At 57.6% G+C, this 14,147-nt stretch overlaps 1 protein-coding gene and 1 pseudogene across 1 annotated transcript; both read right to left on the reverse strand.

Annotated features, from left to right (window-relative positions):
* Window positions 1–2,679: 2,679 nt before the first annotated feature.
* LOC138830066 (arylsulfatase L-like) lies at window positions 2,680–9,310 on the reverse strand (annotated as a pseudogene).
* LOC138830065 (steryl-sulfatase-like) lies at window positions 9,273–12,702 on the reverse strand. The gene is made up of 4 exons (XM_070026494.1): window positions 12,690–12,702; window positions 11,517–11,681; window positions 9,981–10,102; window positions 9,273–9,358 (listed from the first exon to the last, which is right to left on the reverse strand). Coding segments are annotated over exons 1-4 (297 nt in total). The 5' UTR covers window positions 12,692–12,702; the 3' UTR covers window positions 9,273–9,350.
* Between the last annotated feature and the right edge of the window lie 1,445 nt (window positions 12,703–14,147).

The following is a 14,147-nucleotide window of genomic DNA, read 5'->3' on the forward strand; positions in this document are numbered from 1 at the left end:
AAGGGCACTTCCGGTCCCTAGTGTATAGGAACTTCTGGTCCTGATTGGAAGGGCACTTTCAGTCCCTAGTGTAGAGGAACTTCCGGTCCCTAGTGTATAAGAACTTCTGGTATTGACTATGGGAACTTCTGGTCCCTAGTGTATAGGAACTTCCGGCTTAGACTGTGGAGATTTCCAGTCCCTAGTACATAGGAACTTTCCATCCTGACTGGTGATTTCCGGTCCCTAGTGTATAGAAACTTCCGGTCCTGATGGGAAAGGCACTTCCGGTCCTGATTGGAAGGGCACTTCCAGTCCCTAGTGTGTAGGAACTTCCGGTCTTGACTGTGGAGAATTCCGGTCCCTAGTATATAACAACTTCTGGTCTTGACTATGGGCACTTCCGGTCCCTGTTCATGGACACTTCCAGTAAAGGCTGTGATAGCACTTCCGGTCAGGCACCCTTGTCCCCCCCCTTCACCTTGGCTCGCTTCCTGTTTCTGGGCACTTCCCGACCGGAAGTTGCAGGGAGACGCCCCACCGCCCTTCCCGGGTGTGTTCTCCCCCGCACTTCCGGATCCAGTCCCGCCCCCTCCAGGCAGCGCGCTGGCCCATGTCGTGTCCCCCATCGTGTCCGTGGTGGTCGTGGCCCTGGTGGGTGCCACCATCACCTACTTCTAGTCTGGAGGTCGCAGACGCTGCTTCCGGGGCGCGGGCCAGGATGCAGGTGGGAACCGCCCCCTCCCAGGGTGCTCGGATGAGGAGAGGCGCGGGGCGGGGCCTCACATGATCCCCCGCGGGTGGCAGCAGCTTGTGCCTCCCCTCCCCCACCAGGCCCCTCCCCGGTGTGAGGCTGGATTCGAACCTGGGGCCTCAAGCAGCAGGTGGAATCAGAAGTGGACGAAGGAGCCTGGAGGGGGAAGGACGAATAAAATCAACATAAAGTGTGCATGCGCGCTGTCAGGCCTGTCTGCCCAACCCATCTTTCCATTGTGCATGCGTAGGCTCCACCCCTTTGGAGCCACTCCCTGCACATGCGCGGTGCGCACGCCCAGGCAGCGTTTCCTTCCCCTCTGGCGTCTGTGCAGTGTGGAGACAGGCGCTGGGTGGGACAGGATTGTGATGGACAGCTAGAGCGTCCCGTCAGTCACTTGTGGGCGGGGCCTCGGCTTGACATGACGTAAGATGGCGTAGGAGGCGTGGCCTGGAGGTGAATGACAGCCCGTGTGGCCATCTAATTGCAAGGGGGCGTGGCCTGAAGGTTACAGACAGGACAAATGTCCACACAACAACCAGAGGGTGGGACCTGGAGGAGACAAACAGCCCCTGTGGTCTTTCAACAGCCAGGGGGCGGGGCCTGGAGGTGACAGACAGCCCCTATGGCCTTCCAACAGCCAGGGGCAGGACCTGGAAGAGACAGACAGCCCCTGTGGCCTTCCAACAGCCAGGAGGCGGGACCTGGAAGTGAAGGACAGCCCCTACGCCCATACATTCACTAGTGGGCGGGACCTCTGGGTGATGGGCATAAACAGAGTCCACAGAACTAGCCACGAAGGGGCGTGGCTTCACACAGATCGAGTCTCCAGCTATTGGCTTGGCAGGGGATGGGGCCCAGAGATGATGGACAGCACCCCCTGCCTTTTAACCTCACCCAAGGAAGAGGCCGAACTGGACCCGCAGCTTCCCTGGGTGGGAGACAGGCGTGTCAGCCAATCAGAGCAGGGGGTGCGGCTGGAGGAGTCCCCGGGGAAGCCAATGGGGCCCTCCCTCCAGAGAAGACCTGGATATCATGCAGGTGCAATGCATCCTAGGCCTAGGGAGACACAGACCTCCGACCTCGACTTATCCTACTGCAATAAGGAGCTATAGGCCTACCTGGGTCAATCCCTGGAGAGGTCATTGGGGTCCCCTGGGACAGGCACAGAAGGGGAAGAGTTTGCAGGCCTGGTCATCCACCCATCCATCCACCCAACCACCCCCCCCAGAGTGGTCCAACATCCAGGTACCCCACATCTCCAATCCCGCTGGGCCAATCTGAATCCGAGTTCACGTAGTTAGGAGCAGGACTGTGGTGTGAGGTCCAATCAGCAGCGAGTTGGATTTGTGGGGGGGCTAAGGGGCGTGTCTTACAGCTGGATCAATGACAAGGGAATTAGGAAAGTGAGGGAGGGCCTTTCATGGAATAAGCCAATCAGGTGTGAATCTAGGTGGTGGGACGTCCTGGAGGAGGGCGGGACCAAGCTTGTATCCTAGCAACGCACCGGAAATGGCCTGAAATGGAAGGCAGGACTAGTTCTATACCCTAGCAACCACCAGAAATGATCTGAAATGGAAGGTGGGACTAGTCCTATACCCTAGCAACGACTGGAAGTGACCGGAAATGGAAGGTGGGTCTAGTCCTATACCCTAGCAATGACCGGAAGTGGCCTGAAATGGAAGGTGGGAGCAGTCCTATACCCTAGCAACGACCGGAAATGACCTGAAATGGAAGGTGGGACTAGTCCTATACCCAAGCAACTACTGGAAGTGGCCTGAAATGGAAGGCGGGACCAGTCCTATACCATAGCAATGACCGGAAATGGCCTCAAATGGAAGGCAGGACCAGCCCTGTATGCTAGCAACAACTGGAAATGACCTGAAATGGAAGGCAGGACCAGTGCCCGGCCTCTGACCCCCGTGACCGCTGACCCTGCCGTGCGGTACGGTGCTCACAAGGTTTTATTGTGTGGGAAGCTAGAGGAGAGAGGCACGGATGTGACAGGGCTCCGGATGGGAGGCTGGGGAAAGGCCCTGGATGGGAGGCCCGAGGTGGAGTTCAAGGATGAGAGGCTCAGGATGTGAGAGTCCCAGGATATGTGAAGCCCTGGGTCTGAGAATCCCATGATGTGAGACTCTCTGAATGTGAAAATCCCCGGATGTGGGAATCCCCAGATGTAGGAGTTCCCAGATGTGAGAGTCCCCACATGTGAGAGTCTCTGGATGTAAAAGTCCCCGGATGTGACAATCCCGGGATGTAGGAATCTCTAGATGTGGGAATCCCTGGATGTGAGAATCCCTGGCTGTGGGAATCCTTAGATGTGAGAATCCCTGTATCTGAGAATTCCCGGATGTGAAAATCCAAAAATGTGAGAATCCCCGGATGTGAGAGTCCCTGGATGTGAGATTTCCCCAGATGTGGGAATTCCCTGGTCTGAGCATCCCTGGAAGTGGGAATCCCCGGATATGAGAATCCCCGGATGTGGAAATCTCTGGATGTGAGAATCTCTGGATGTGAGAATCTCCGGATGTGAGAATCACCGTATGTGAGAGTCTGTATGTGGGAATCCCCGGATGTGAGAGTCTCTGGATGTGAGACTCTCCGGGTGTAAAAGTCCCCGGATGTAGGATTCTCCGGATGTGTGAATACATCCCCGGGAATCCCCGGATGTGAGTCCCCAGAAGTGAGAATCCCCGGATGTGAGAATCCCCAGATGTAGGAATCCCCGGATGTGCAGAGTCTGTATGTGGGAATCCCCGGATGTGGGAATCTCTGTATTTGAGTATACCTGGATGTTTAATACTCGGATGTGAGTCCCCGGATGTGAGAGGCGCAGGCCAGGATCTGCCATAGCCCCGGGCAGTTGGGGGTTGGGGGTCGGGTCGGGGTCAGAGGTCGGGGATCAGGTGGTCGCAGGCGCAGAGCGGTCCGGGCACGCAGCAGGGCTGCAGGCGCAGGCTCCAGGTGTTGTGTGCAGGGCGAGGGGCGGGGCCGCGCGGGGGTGGCGCGTGCGCAGCATCCAGGCCACTGCGGCCTCCACGCGCCTGCGCGTCGCCATCGGGCCCCGCAGCGGGCGGGTCTCCCCCGGGTCCGCCGTCAGGTCAAAGAGCAGTGGCCGCCGGTGGCGGGTCATGCGCCGCCCGGAGCAGGCGCAGGCAGGGAAACCGAGGCAGGCGCCCGAGCCCGGCGGGTGGAAGCAGGGAGTGGCGAAGTGCAGCTTCCACACCGTGCAGCCTGCGGGGGGTGGGGAGAAAGGAGTAACATCCGGGGCCTCACATCCGGGGATTCCCATCCGGGAATTCACATCCAGGACATCACATCCGGGGATTCACATCAGGGCATTCACACGCAAGACCTTACATCCGGGATTCCCATCCAGGACCTCACATCTGGGTATTCACATCCGGGGATTCCCATCTAGGACCTCACATCCAGGGATTCACATCCAGGCCCTCACATCCGGGGATTCACATGTGGTACTTCACATCCGGGGATTCACATGCAGGGCCTCACATCCGGGACCTCACAGCCAGGGATTCCCATCTGGGACCTCACATCCGGGGCCTCACATCTGGGGATTCCCATCCGAGGCCTCACATCCGGGGCCTCACATCCAGGGATTCTCATCCACTACCTCACATCTGGAGTCTCACATCTGGGAATTCCCATCGGGGACTTCACATCCGGGACCTTACATCCGGGGATTCCCATCTCATGCCTTCCATCCAGGTCCTCACATCCCGGGATTCCCACATCCGAGGATTCCCACATCCAGGTCTCCCACCCCAGGCCTTGCATCCGGGTCCCTGCGCGCTCGCATGCAGCTCCCTCCCCCGCCCTGGGGCCCGGTGGAGGTTGAGGCACTCACTTGGGCGGTTGAACCAGCGCACGGCGTGCAGCCGGGCCTCGCAGTAGTGCAGCAGGAAGTTGTGGCCTGCGGCCTGCGCTGTCCTCAGCAGCGCGGGCATCAGGTCCTCGCCGTCCACCTCCCTGCGGGACCCGGATGTGCAGGCTTCTGAGCGCTCAGAGACTCGGATGTGCAGGCCAGAGCCCCCAGAGACCCGGATGTCAAGGCTTGAGCCTGTAGAGACCCGGATGTGCAGGCTTCTGAGTGCTCAGAGGCCCGGATGTGCAGGCCAGAGATCCCAGAGACCCAGATGTCCAGGTTTCTGAGCCCTCAGAGACCCGGATGTGCAGGTCTAAGACCCAGGCCTCTGGTCTTAGAGACCTGGATGTGTAGGCCTGAGGCCTCAGAGAGCCGAATATCCAAGCTTCTGAGCGCTCAGAGACATGGATGTCCATGCTTCTGAGCCCCCAGAGACCCGGATGTGCAGGCCTGAGATCCCAGAGACCCGGATGTGCAGGCTTCTGAGCCCTCAGAGACCCAGATGTGCAGTCCTGAGCCCTCAGAGACCCGGATGTCCAGGACTGAGACCTGGGCCTAGGTACTCAGAGACCTGGATGTGCAGCCCTGATGCCTTAGAGACCCCGATATGAAGGCCTGAGTCCTCAGAGACCCTGATATCCAGGCTTCTGAGTGCTCAGAGGCCCGGATTTGCAGGCCTGAGCCCTTAGTTACCCGGATGTAAAGGCTTCTGAGACCTCAGAGACCCGGATGTCCATGCCTGAGCCCCGGGTCTTGGGTCTTAGAGACCCGGATGTGCAGGCTCCTGAGCCCCCAGAGACCCGGATGTACAGGTCTGAGCCCTCAGAGACCCGGATGTGTAGGCTTCTGAGCCCCCAGAGACCCGGATGTGCAGGCCTCAGCCTCCCCCCCTCAGGATCCCTGAGGCCCCGGATGACCTCCCTTCCCTCCCACCCCGTGGGGACCCAGGCCGGCGAACGACTACCTGTCCGCCGGAACCCAGCCCCGGCCAGGCGCACCACGGTGGGGAACAGGTCCATGAGGCTGGTGGGCTCAGGCACCAGGCGCCCTGCAGGCAGCGTCCCAGGCCAGCACGCCAGCCCGGGAACCCGGATGCCACCCTCCCAGCCACCCATGCCTTTGCCACCTGCAAGGGGGGAGCGAAGGGCAAAGGTCAATGGCGGGGTCGGGCCGCGTGGGAGGCCCCGCCCATCCTGCCTCAGTTTCCCCCTCGCCCTGGTGCACGCCGTTGGAACCCCCAAGGCGGGCGCCCCAGGCCCGGGCCTCCAGCGAGGCACCGTGATCCGACGTGAAGTAGACAAGGGTGCGGCGCCCCAGCCCTGCACTGTCCAGCGCCGCCAGCAGTCGCCCTGTGGGGGGGGGCAATGGATCCGTGCCTCAGTTTACCCCCAGCGTCCACCGTGCCTCGGTTTACCCCCAACATGCACCATGCCTCAGTTTACCCAACATGCATCGTGACTCAGTTTACAAATTTCCATCGTGCTTCAGTTTATCCCCAATGCCCAGTGACTCAGTTTACCCAACAGGCACCGTGCCTCAGTTTACACCCAATGCTCACTGGGCCTCAGTTTACCCCCATCCCAGTGCCTCAGTTTACTCAACCCACTCACCTCGTCCCCGTGCCTCAGTTTACCCAACATGCACCATGCCTCAGTTTACACAATATGCCCAGTGCCTCAGTTTACCCAACATGCCCAGTGACTCAGTTTACCCAAATACACCGTGCCTCAGTTTACCCCAATACCCAGTGACTCAGTTTACCCAAATGCACCGTGCATCAGTTCACCCTGAACATGCACCGTGCTTCAGTTTACCCAACATGCACCATGCCTCAGTTTACCCAAGTGCACCATGCCTCAGTTTACCCCCAACATGCCCAGTGACTCAGTTTATCCAAGTGCACCGTGCCTCCATTTACCCCAACCCATTGACCCCGTTCCCATGCCTCAGTTTCCCCCATCCCACTCACCCCATCTCCGTGCCTCAGTTTCCCCCAACCCACTCACCCCACCCCCGCGCCTCAGTTTCCCCATCCCGCTCACCCCGACCCTGTGCCTCAGTTTCCCCATCCCGCTCACCCCACCCCCGTGCTCAGTTTCCCCCATCCCACGCACCGTGCCTCAGTTCCCCCCCTGCACTCACCCACCATCCAGTCAAGCTCCTCCACGTTGTCGCCGTAGGCGCTGTGCGAGCTGCAGCCCCAGAAGGCGGGTGAGGTGACCAGCGGGACGTGGACGTGGAGGAAGGAGACAAGGAGGAAGAAGGGGCGGGCCTGGTGCCTGCGGACCCACGTCAGACCCCGCCCCCATCATCAATAACCTCACCAATAACCGACCTGATCAGGTATTGCCAATAATCGATCAGATGATTGATAATCGATCCTGATCTAATCGAAAATACCAATAATCGATCCTGATCTGATCGAAAATACCAATAATCAATCGTGATGTGATCGATAATACCAATAATCGATCATGATCTGATCAATAATACCAATAATCAATAGTGATCTGATTGAAAATACCAATAATCGATCGTGATCTGATCAGTTATTACCAATAATCAAACATCATCTGATCGATATGACCAATAATAGAACATGAGCTGATCAGATATTACTAATAATCGAACAGGATCTGATCAATAATACCAATATTCGATCGTGATGTGATCGATAATACCAATAATCGAACATCATCTGATCGATAATACCAATAATTGAACATGAGCTGATCAGTTATTACCAATAATCGAACATCATCTGAACAGTTATTACCAATAATCGATCATGATCTGATCAATACTACCAATGATTGATCGTGGTCTGATCTGAGGTCTACCAGATGTCTCTACAGATCTACTAGATGGAACATCCAAGGACCTGAGGTCTACCAGATGTCTATAGAGATCTACTGGATGTAACATCCTGGGATTTGACGTCTACCAGATGTCTCTGCAGATCTACTGATGGAACATCCGGGAACCTGAGGTCTACCAGATGTCTATAGAGATGTACTAGATGTAACATTCAGGGATTTGAGGACTACCAGATGTCTATAGAGATCCATTGATGGAACATCCGGGGATTTGAGGTTGACAGTTGACTATAGAGATCTACTGGATATACATCTGGGCACCTGAGGTCTACCAGTTGACCATAGAGATCTAGTAGATGTACATCAGGGGATCTGAGGTCTACCAGATGTCTATAGAGATCTATTGATGGAACATCCAGGGATTTGAGATTTACCAGTTGACTACAGAGATCTACTGGATGTACATCCGGGGATCTGAGGTCTACCAGATGCCTATAGAGATCTCCTAGTGGAACATTCGGGGATTTGAGGTTGACAGTTGACTATAGAGATCTACTGGATGTACATCCGGGGATCTAAGGTCTACCAGTTGACTATAGAGAACTAGTAGATGGCATCTGTCCCCCTCCCCGGCCCCAGGCTGACCTGTGGATGAAGGCCTCAGCCTCCCGCAAGAACAGCCCCGCGCTGGCCTCGAACCTCAGAGGCTGCTGGACGACCTGGTGATCCCTCATCAGGAAGCAGTCGGCGTGGACGATGAAGACACCTAGGAGGCAGGAGGTGCAGGCCAGGAGCAAGGCCCCACATCCGGGGCCCAGCACCCTGGGCACCCAGCGCAGGCCCAGCAGGCCCGTGAGCTTCCCAGCGGCCAGGCAGAGCAGGGAAAGCAGCAGCAGCTGCGCCCCCAGGTCCAGGGGCCCTTGCAGACGCACTCGCTTCTCCGAGGGCTCCGCTTGCAGGCTGTCCCCCATCAGGGTGAAGGGGACCCCGAAGAAGGAGTCGAACCTATGGTTCAGGGGGTGGTGGCAGTGGTGAGTGGGGGACTCACAGTTGAGGCCCAGGTGCCATTTGCCTGGAGGGGAAGAGATGGATGGATGAGTGAATGGATGGGTGGATGGGTGGATGGATGGGTGGATGGGTGGATGGGTGGATGGATGGGTGGATGGATGGGTGGGTGGATGGATGGGTGGATGGATGGATGGATGGATGGATGGATGGATGGGTGGGTGGATGGATGGATGGATGAATAGGTGGATGGGTGGATGGATGGATGGATGAGTGGATGGATGGATGGATGGGTGGATGGGTGGATGGATGGATGGATGGAGGGGTGGATGGATGGGTGGATGGATGGATGGATGAGTGGATGGATGGATGGATGGGGGATGGGTGGATAGATGGATGGGTGGATGGATGACTTCTCTCTTTCCTATGAGGCCAGTGGCATATCCCTGCTGCTGCAGGATCTTGGCGAAGGTGATCTCGGAAGTGGGCAGCCCGCCAGACACGGCTGCCCACTGCAGCACGCGCGCCCCGTTGGTGGTCACCATGCCTTCCAAGAGAGAGGAGAAGGACCCTAGGTCAGTGATGATGGCGTCCTGGGTAAGGAGGGGGCATCTAGCACCTTCAGGGGGAAGGCCTGCTGTGTCTGGGATAGCCTGGGACTTGCCCACCCGGGGTGGAAAGGACCCCAGCCCTGGGAGCCCTCGGGGGAAACCAATATGGCATCACTTCCGGTTTCCTGGTGGTTCAGGGGGGAAGTCCCAGAGTCTCAGGGATTTGAACCTGAGATCCTCAGAGAAGTCCTCCCCTCCCTCTGGTTGACCTCCGTGCCCTAGATGTTGGGCCTCAGTTCCCCGGATGTTGGATGTTAGTATCCCGGATGTTGGCCCTCATCCCCGGATGATGGAGTTCAGTGCCCTGTATGGTGGATATCAGGACCCCAGATGTTGGACTTCAGTTACCCGAATGTTGTAGCTCAGTTCCCTGGATGTTGGATCTTACTACCCCGTATATTGGAGCTCAGATTCGGGTATGTTGGCCCTCAGATCCCCAGATGTTGGAGCTCAGTTCCCCGGATGTTGGGGCTCAGGTTCCCGGTTGTTGGATCTTAGTATCCCGGATGGTGGATGTCAGATCCTCGGATGTTGGAGTTCAATTCCCAGAATGTTAGGCCTCAGATCCCCGGATGTTGGATCTTAGTACAATGGATGTTAGAGATAAGGTCCCCGGATGTTAGAGTTCAGTGCCCTGGATGTTGGTGCTCAGATCCCCGGATGTTGGATCTTAGTAACCCGGATGTTAGAGATGAAGTCCCTGGATGTTAGAGCTCAGTACCCCGATGTTGGTGCTCAGTTCCCCGGATGTTGGGCTTTAGATCCCCGGATGTTGGGTCTCAGATCCCCAGATGTTGGATATCAGGTCCACGGATGTTGGATCTTAGTACCCTGGATGTTGGCTCTCAGATCCCCGGATGTCCCGACCCCGCCTCCCCCCCCACCGCTCCTTCCATTCCCCGGATGTCCCACCCCCCCATACTGACCCAGGCGCACAGGGTAGCGTCCCGTCAGGAAGGTTGCGTGGCTTGGGCTGCAGACGGACGCTGCTGCCAGGTGCTGGGTCAGCCGCACGCCATCGCGGGCCAGGCCGTCCAGGTGCGGGATGCTGTGTGGGGAGAGGGAAACTGAGTCACAGCCAAGAACATACGGGGACCTGGGGTCTAACATCCGGGGATCTAATGCCCAAAATCCCAGGAGCTAAACTCCAACATCTGGGGCCCTGAGATCCCACATCCGGGGATCTAAGATCCAACATCCGGGGACCTGAGATCCCACATCCGGGGTACTAAGATCCAACATCTGGGGACCTGAGGTCCAACATTTGGGGACCTGGCATCCAACATCTGGGAACCTGAGGGCCAACATCTGGAGATCTAAGATCCAACATCTGGGGCCCTGAGATCCCACATCCAGGGTACTAAGATCTATATCTGTGGACTGGGCTCCTACATCCGGGGTCTAAGGCCCAACATCCGGGGACCTGAGGGCCAAACATCTGGGTATCTGATCTCAAACATCCAGGGACCTGACATCCAACATCCGAGGTACTAAGATCCAAGATCCGGGGAATTGAATTCCAACATCCGGGGACCTAACATCCAACATCCAGGGATCTGAGGTCCAACATCCGGGGGCCTGATCTCCAACATCTGGGGTACTAACATGTAACATCCGGGAACCTGATTTCCCACATCTGGGGTATACTAAGATTTAACATCCGAGGACCTGATCTCCAACATCCGGGGCACTAACATCCCACATCCAGGGATCTGATATCCAACATCCGGGGACCTGATCTTCAACATCCAGGGAACTGAGATCCAACATCCTGGGAATTGAACTCCAACATCCGGAGACCTACCTTCCAACATCCGAGGATGTGAGGTCCACTAGATGTCTATACAGATCTCCTGGTGGAACATCCGGGGAACTGAGCTCGAACATCCGGGATACTAACATGTAACATCCGGGGACCTGATATCCAACATCCGGGGCAGTAAGATTCAACATCCGGGGACCTGATCTCCAACATCCGGGGACCTGATCTTCAACATCCGAGCACCTGACATCTAACATCCGGGGTACTAACATCTAACATCTAGGGACCTGATCTCCAACATCCGGAGCACTAACCTAACATCCGAGAACCTGATTTCCCACATCTGGGGCATTAAGATCTAACATCCTTGGACCTGTCCTCCAACATACGGGGCACTAACATCCCACATCCGGGGACCTGAGCTCCCACATTCGGGGCACTAACCTCCAACATCTGGGGACCTGAGCTCCTACATCCGGGGCACTTAAGTCCAATATCGGAGGACATGATCTCCCACATCCGGGGTACTAAGATTTAACATCCCGGGACATGATATCCAACATCCGGGGCACTAACATCCAACATCTGGGGAACTGAGTTACTAGATGTCTATACAGTTCTCCTGGTGGAACATCCAGGGATCTGAGCTCCCACATCCGGGTAACTAAGGCCCCACATCCGGGCCTCCCCCTCTGCTCACCGCAGGCTGCGGTTCCCGAAGCTGTCCAGGTCGCCCAGGCCCAGGTCATCGGCCAAGAGCAGCAGGAAGTTGGGGCGCGAGGGGGTGGGGCCTGCGCAAGGGCCAGGGGGGAGGAGGAGGAGGAGGAGGAAGGCGAGGGGTGGGGCTGCGCAGCCGCTGTGCAACCTGAGGAGGAGAGAGAGGAGGAGGAGGGGTGGATGGGTGGATGGATGGGTGGATGGATGGATGGATAGGTGGATGGGTGGATGGATGGATGGATGGGTGAATGGATGGGTGGATGGATGGATGGTTGGATGGATGAATGGATGGGGAATGGGTGGATGAATGGATGGGTGGATGGATGGATGGATGGGTGGATGGATGGGTGGATGGGTGGATGTATGTATGTATGGATGGATGTATGGATGGATGGATGGATAGGTGGATGGGTGGATGGATGGATGGGTGGATGGATGGATGCACAGTGGATGGATGGATGGGTGGATGGATGGATGGGTGGGTGGATGGGTGGATGGATGGGTGGTTGGGTGTATGGATGGATGGGTGGATGGATGGGTGGGTGGATGGATGAATGGTTGGATGGATGGATGGATGGATGGATGGATGGGTGGGTGGATGGATGGGTGGGTGGATGGATGGATGAATAGGTGGATGGATGAATAGGTGGATGGGTAGATGAATAGGTGGGTGGGTGGATGGATGGATGGGGATATGGATTGATGGATGGATGGGTGGATGGATGGATGGATGGATGGATGAATGGATGGGTGGGTGAGTGGATGGATGGTTGGGTGGATGGATGGATGGGTGGATGGATGGATGGGTGAATGGGAAGAGGGATGGAAGGACTCCCCCTCCCTCCAGGCCCTCTCCTGACCAACTTGGCATCCAGGATCCCGTCCTTCCCATGATGCTCCCCGTTTCATGGAAGAGAATGCTGGAAGCAGGAAGTGGGGAAGAGCTGAGTAAAATCCGGCCACCCCAGGGCCAGGCTGCTGTTGCCCCCACCAGTACATCAGCCCCTCACCTCGTCTTTCCAGGCCTGTGGCGGGGCCCTGCAACCCCCACCCCGGGGCATGGTGGAACATCGGGGGGGGGCTTCATAGAACAATCGAAGCCCTCCCACCCCCGGTCCCCACACCTCTCCCCGTGTTCCCCAGAGGACGAACTCACATCCACAGTTCTCTGCCATCAGTGCCTGGGCCTGCTGCTCTCCCTGCCAGCCAGGAAGCTCGCAGGGCTCAAATGTCCATGTCACTCCAGCAGCCAGAACTCCACAACATCCCTCCAAAATAAAAGTCCCCTTGTTCCTTGGAAAGCACAACATTCCCCCCCCCTCCAAAATAAAAGTCCCCTTTGTTCCTTAGAAAGGAACAGGATGTGGTGCTGAAGGGGAAGGCGGGGAAGGAAGGGAAAAGCCCGGAGTTGCTGGGCTGGGCGCCAAGAAATATCCAGGCCTGGCAGAGGCAGGAGGAAGGAGAGGCGGGAAACCTCGAGAACTACATGGAAGGCTGCAATAATAGTCAGGACCGTCAGGGAGGGTGGCCTGTGCCCAGGGGGCATGGCCTGCGCTCAGTAGGCCGTGGCCAGAGCTCAGGAGGGCGTGGCCTGGGCTGGGGAGGAAGTGAGGGACTCAGGAGGGCTTGGCCTGTGCTGGGAATGTAGTGAGGGTCTCAGGGGGCGTGGCCTGTGGTCAGGAGGGCGTGGCCTATGCTGGGGAGAAAATGAGGGTCTCAGGAGGGCGTGGCCTGTGCTCAGGAGGGCGTGGCCTGTGCTGGGGAGGAAGTGAGGGACTCAGGAGGGCGTGGCCTGTGCTGGAGCTAAACTGAGGGTCTCAGGAGGGCGTGGCCTGCAATGAGGCAGAAGTGAGGGTCTCAGGAGGGTGTGGCCTGCAATGAGGCGGAAGTGAGGGACCTATGTGGGCGTGGCCTGCGCTGGGGCGGAAGTGAGGGTCTCAGGAGGGCGTGGCCTGTGCTGGGAAGGAAGTGAGGGTCTCAGGAGGGCGTGGCCTGTGCTGGGAATGTATGAGGGCCCCAGGAGGGCGTGGCCTGTGCTAGGAGCGGAAATGAGAGTGTGGCCTGTGCTGGGCCGAAATGAGGGGTCTCAGGAGGGTGTGGCCTGTGCTGGGGCAGAAGTGAGGGTTTCAGGAGGGCGTGGCCTGCGCTGGGGCGGAAGTGAGGAAGAATTCCATCCAGAAGCAGCACGGCTGCTTTATTGCCTCCGATTCTGGGAAAGGACCCCAACGGCCCAAAGCGCAGCTGGAGCCCGGAGCCAAGGTGTGGAGCACCTGCTCCGCCCACATCTGGGTTCCACCTCTCACATCTGGGTCTCAACCCCTCACATGTGGGTCCCAACCCTCACATCCGGGTCCAAACCCCTCACATCCAGGTCCTGGCGCCTCCCAGTGGGCCTGGAGATAAGTGACATCCTGGTACTCGCCTCCACGTCTGGGTTCCCGGACCTGGAGATCCCTAACATCCGGGTACCCACCCCATATCTGGGTTCACGGACCTGGAGGTCCCTAACATCCGGGTACCCAGCCCACATCCGGGTTCATGGACCTGGAGGTCCCTAACATCCGGGTAGTTCCCATTCCACATCTCGTTCCTGGACCATCAGTGGATGTGGTGG

This window comes from Dipodomys merriami, unplaced genomic scaffold (genome assembly GCF_024711535.1).
Source record: "Dipodomys merriami isolate MVZ:Mamm:240054 unplaced genomic scaffold, mDipMer1.0.p SCAF_1811, whole genome shotgun sequence".
NCBI lineage: Eukaryota > Metazoa > Chordata > Mammalia > Rodentia > Heteromyidae > Dipodomys > Dipodomys merriami.

Coding starts and splice junctions, on each gene's coding strand:
- LOC138830065 (XM_070026494.1), bottom strand. Junction 10,103..11,516: donor TTCGGGAACCGCAGCCTGCG/GTGAGCAGAGGG, acceptor CTCCCCACACAG/CATCCCGCACCTGGACGGCC.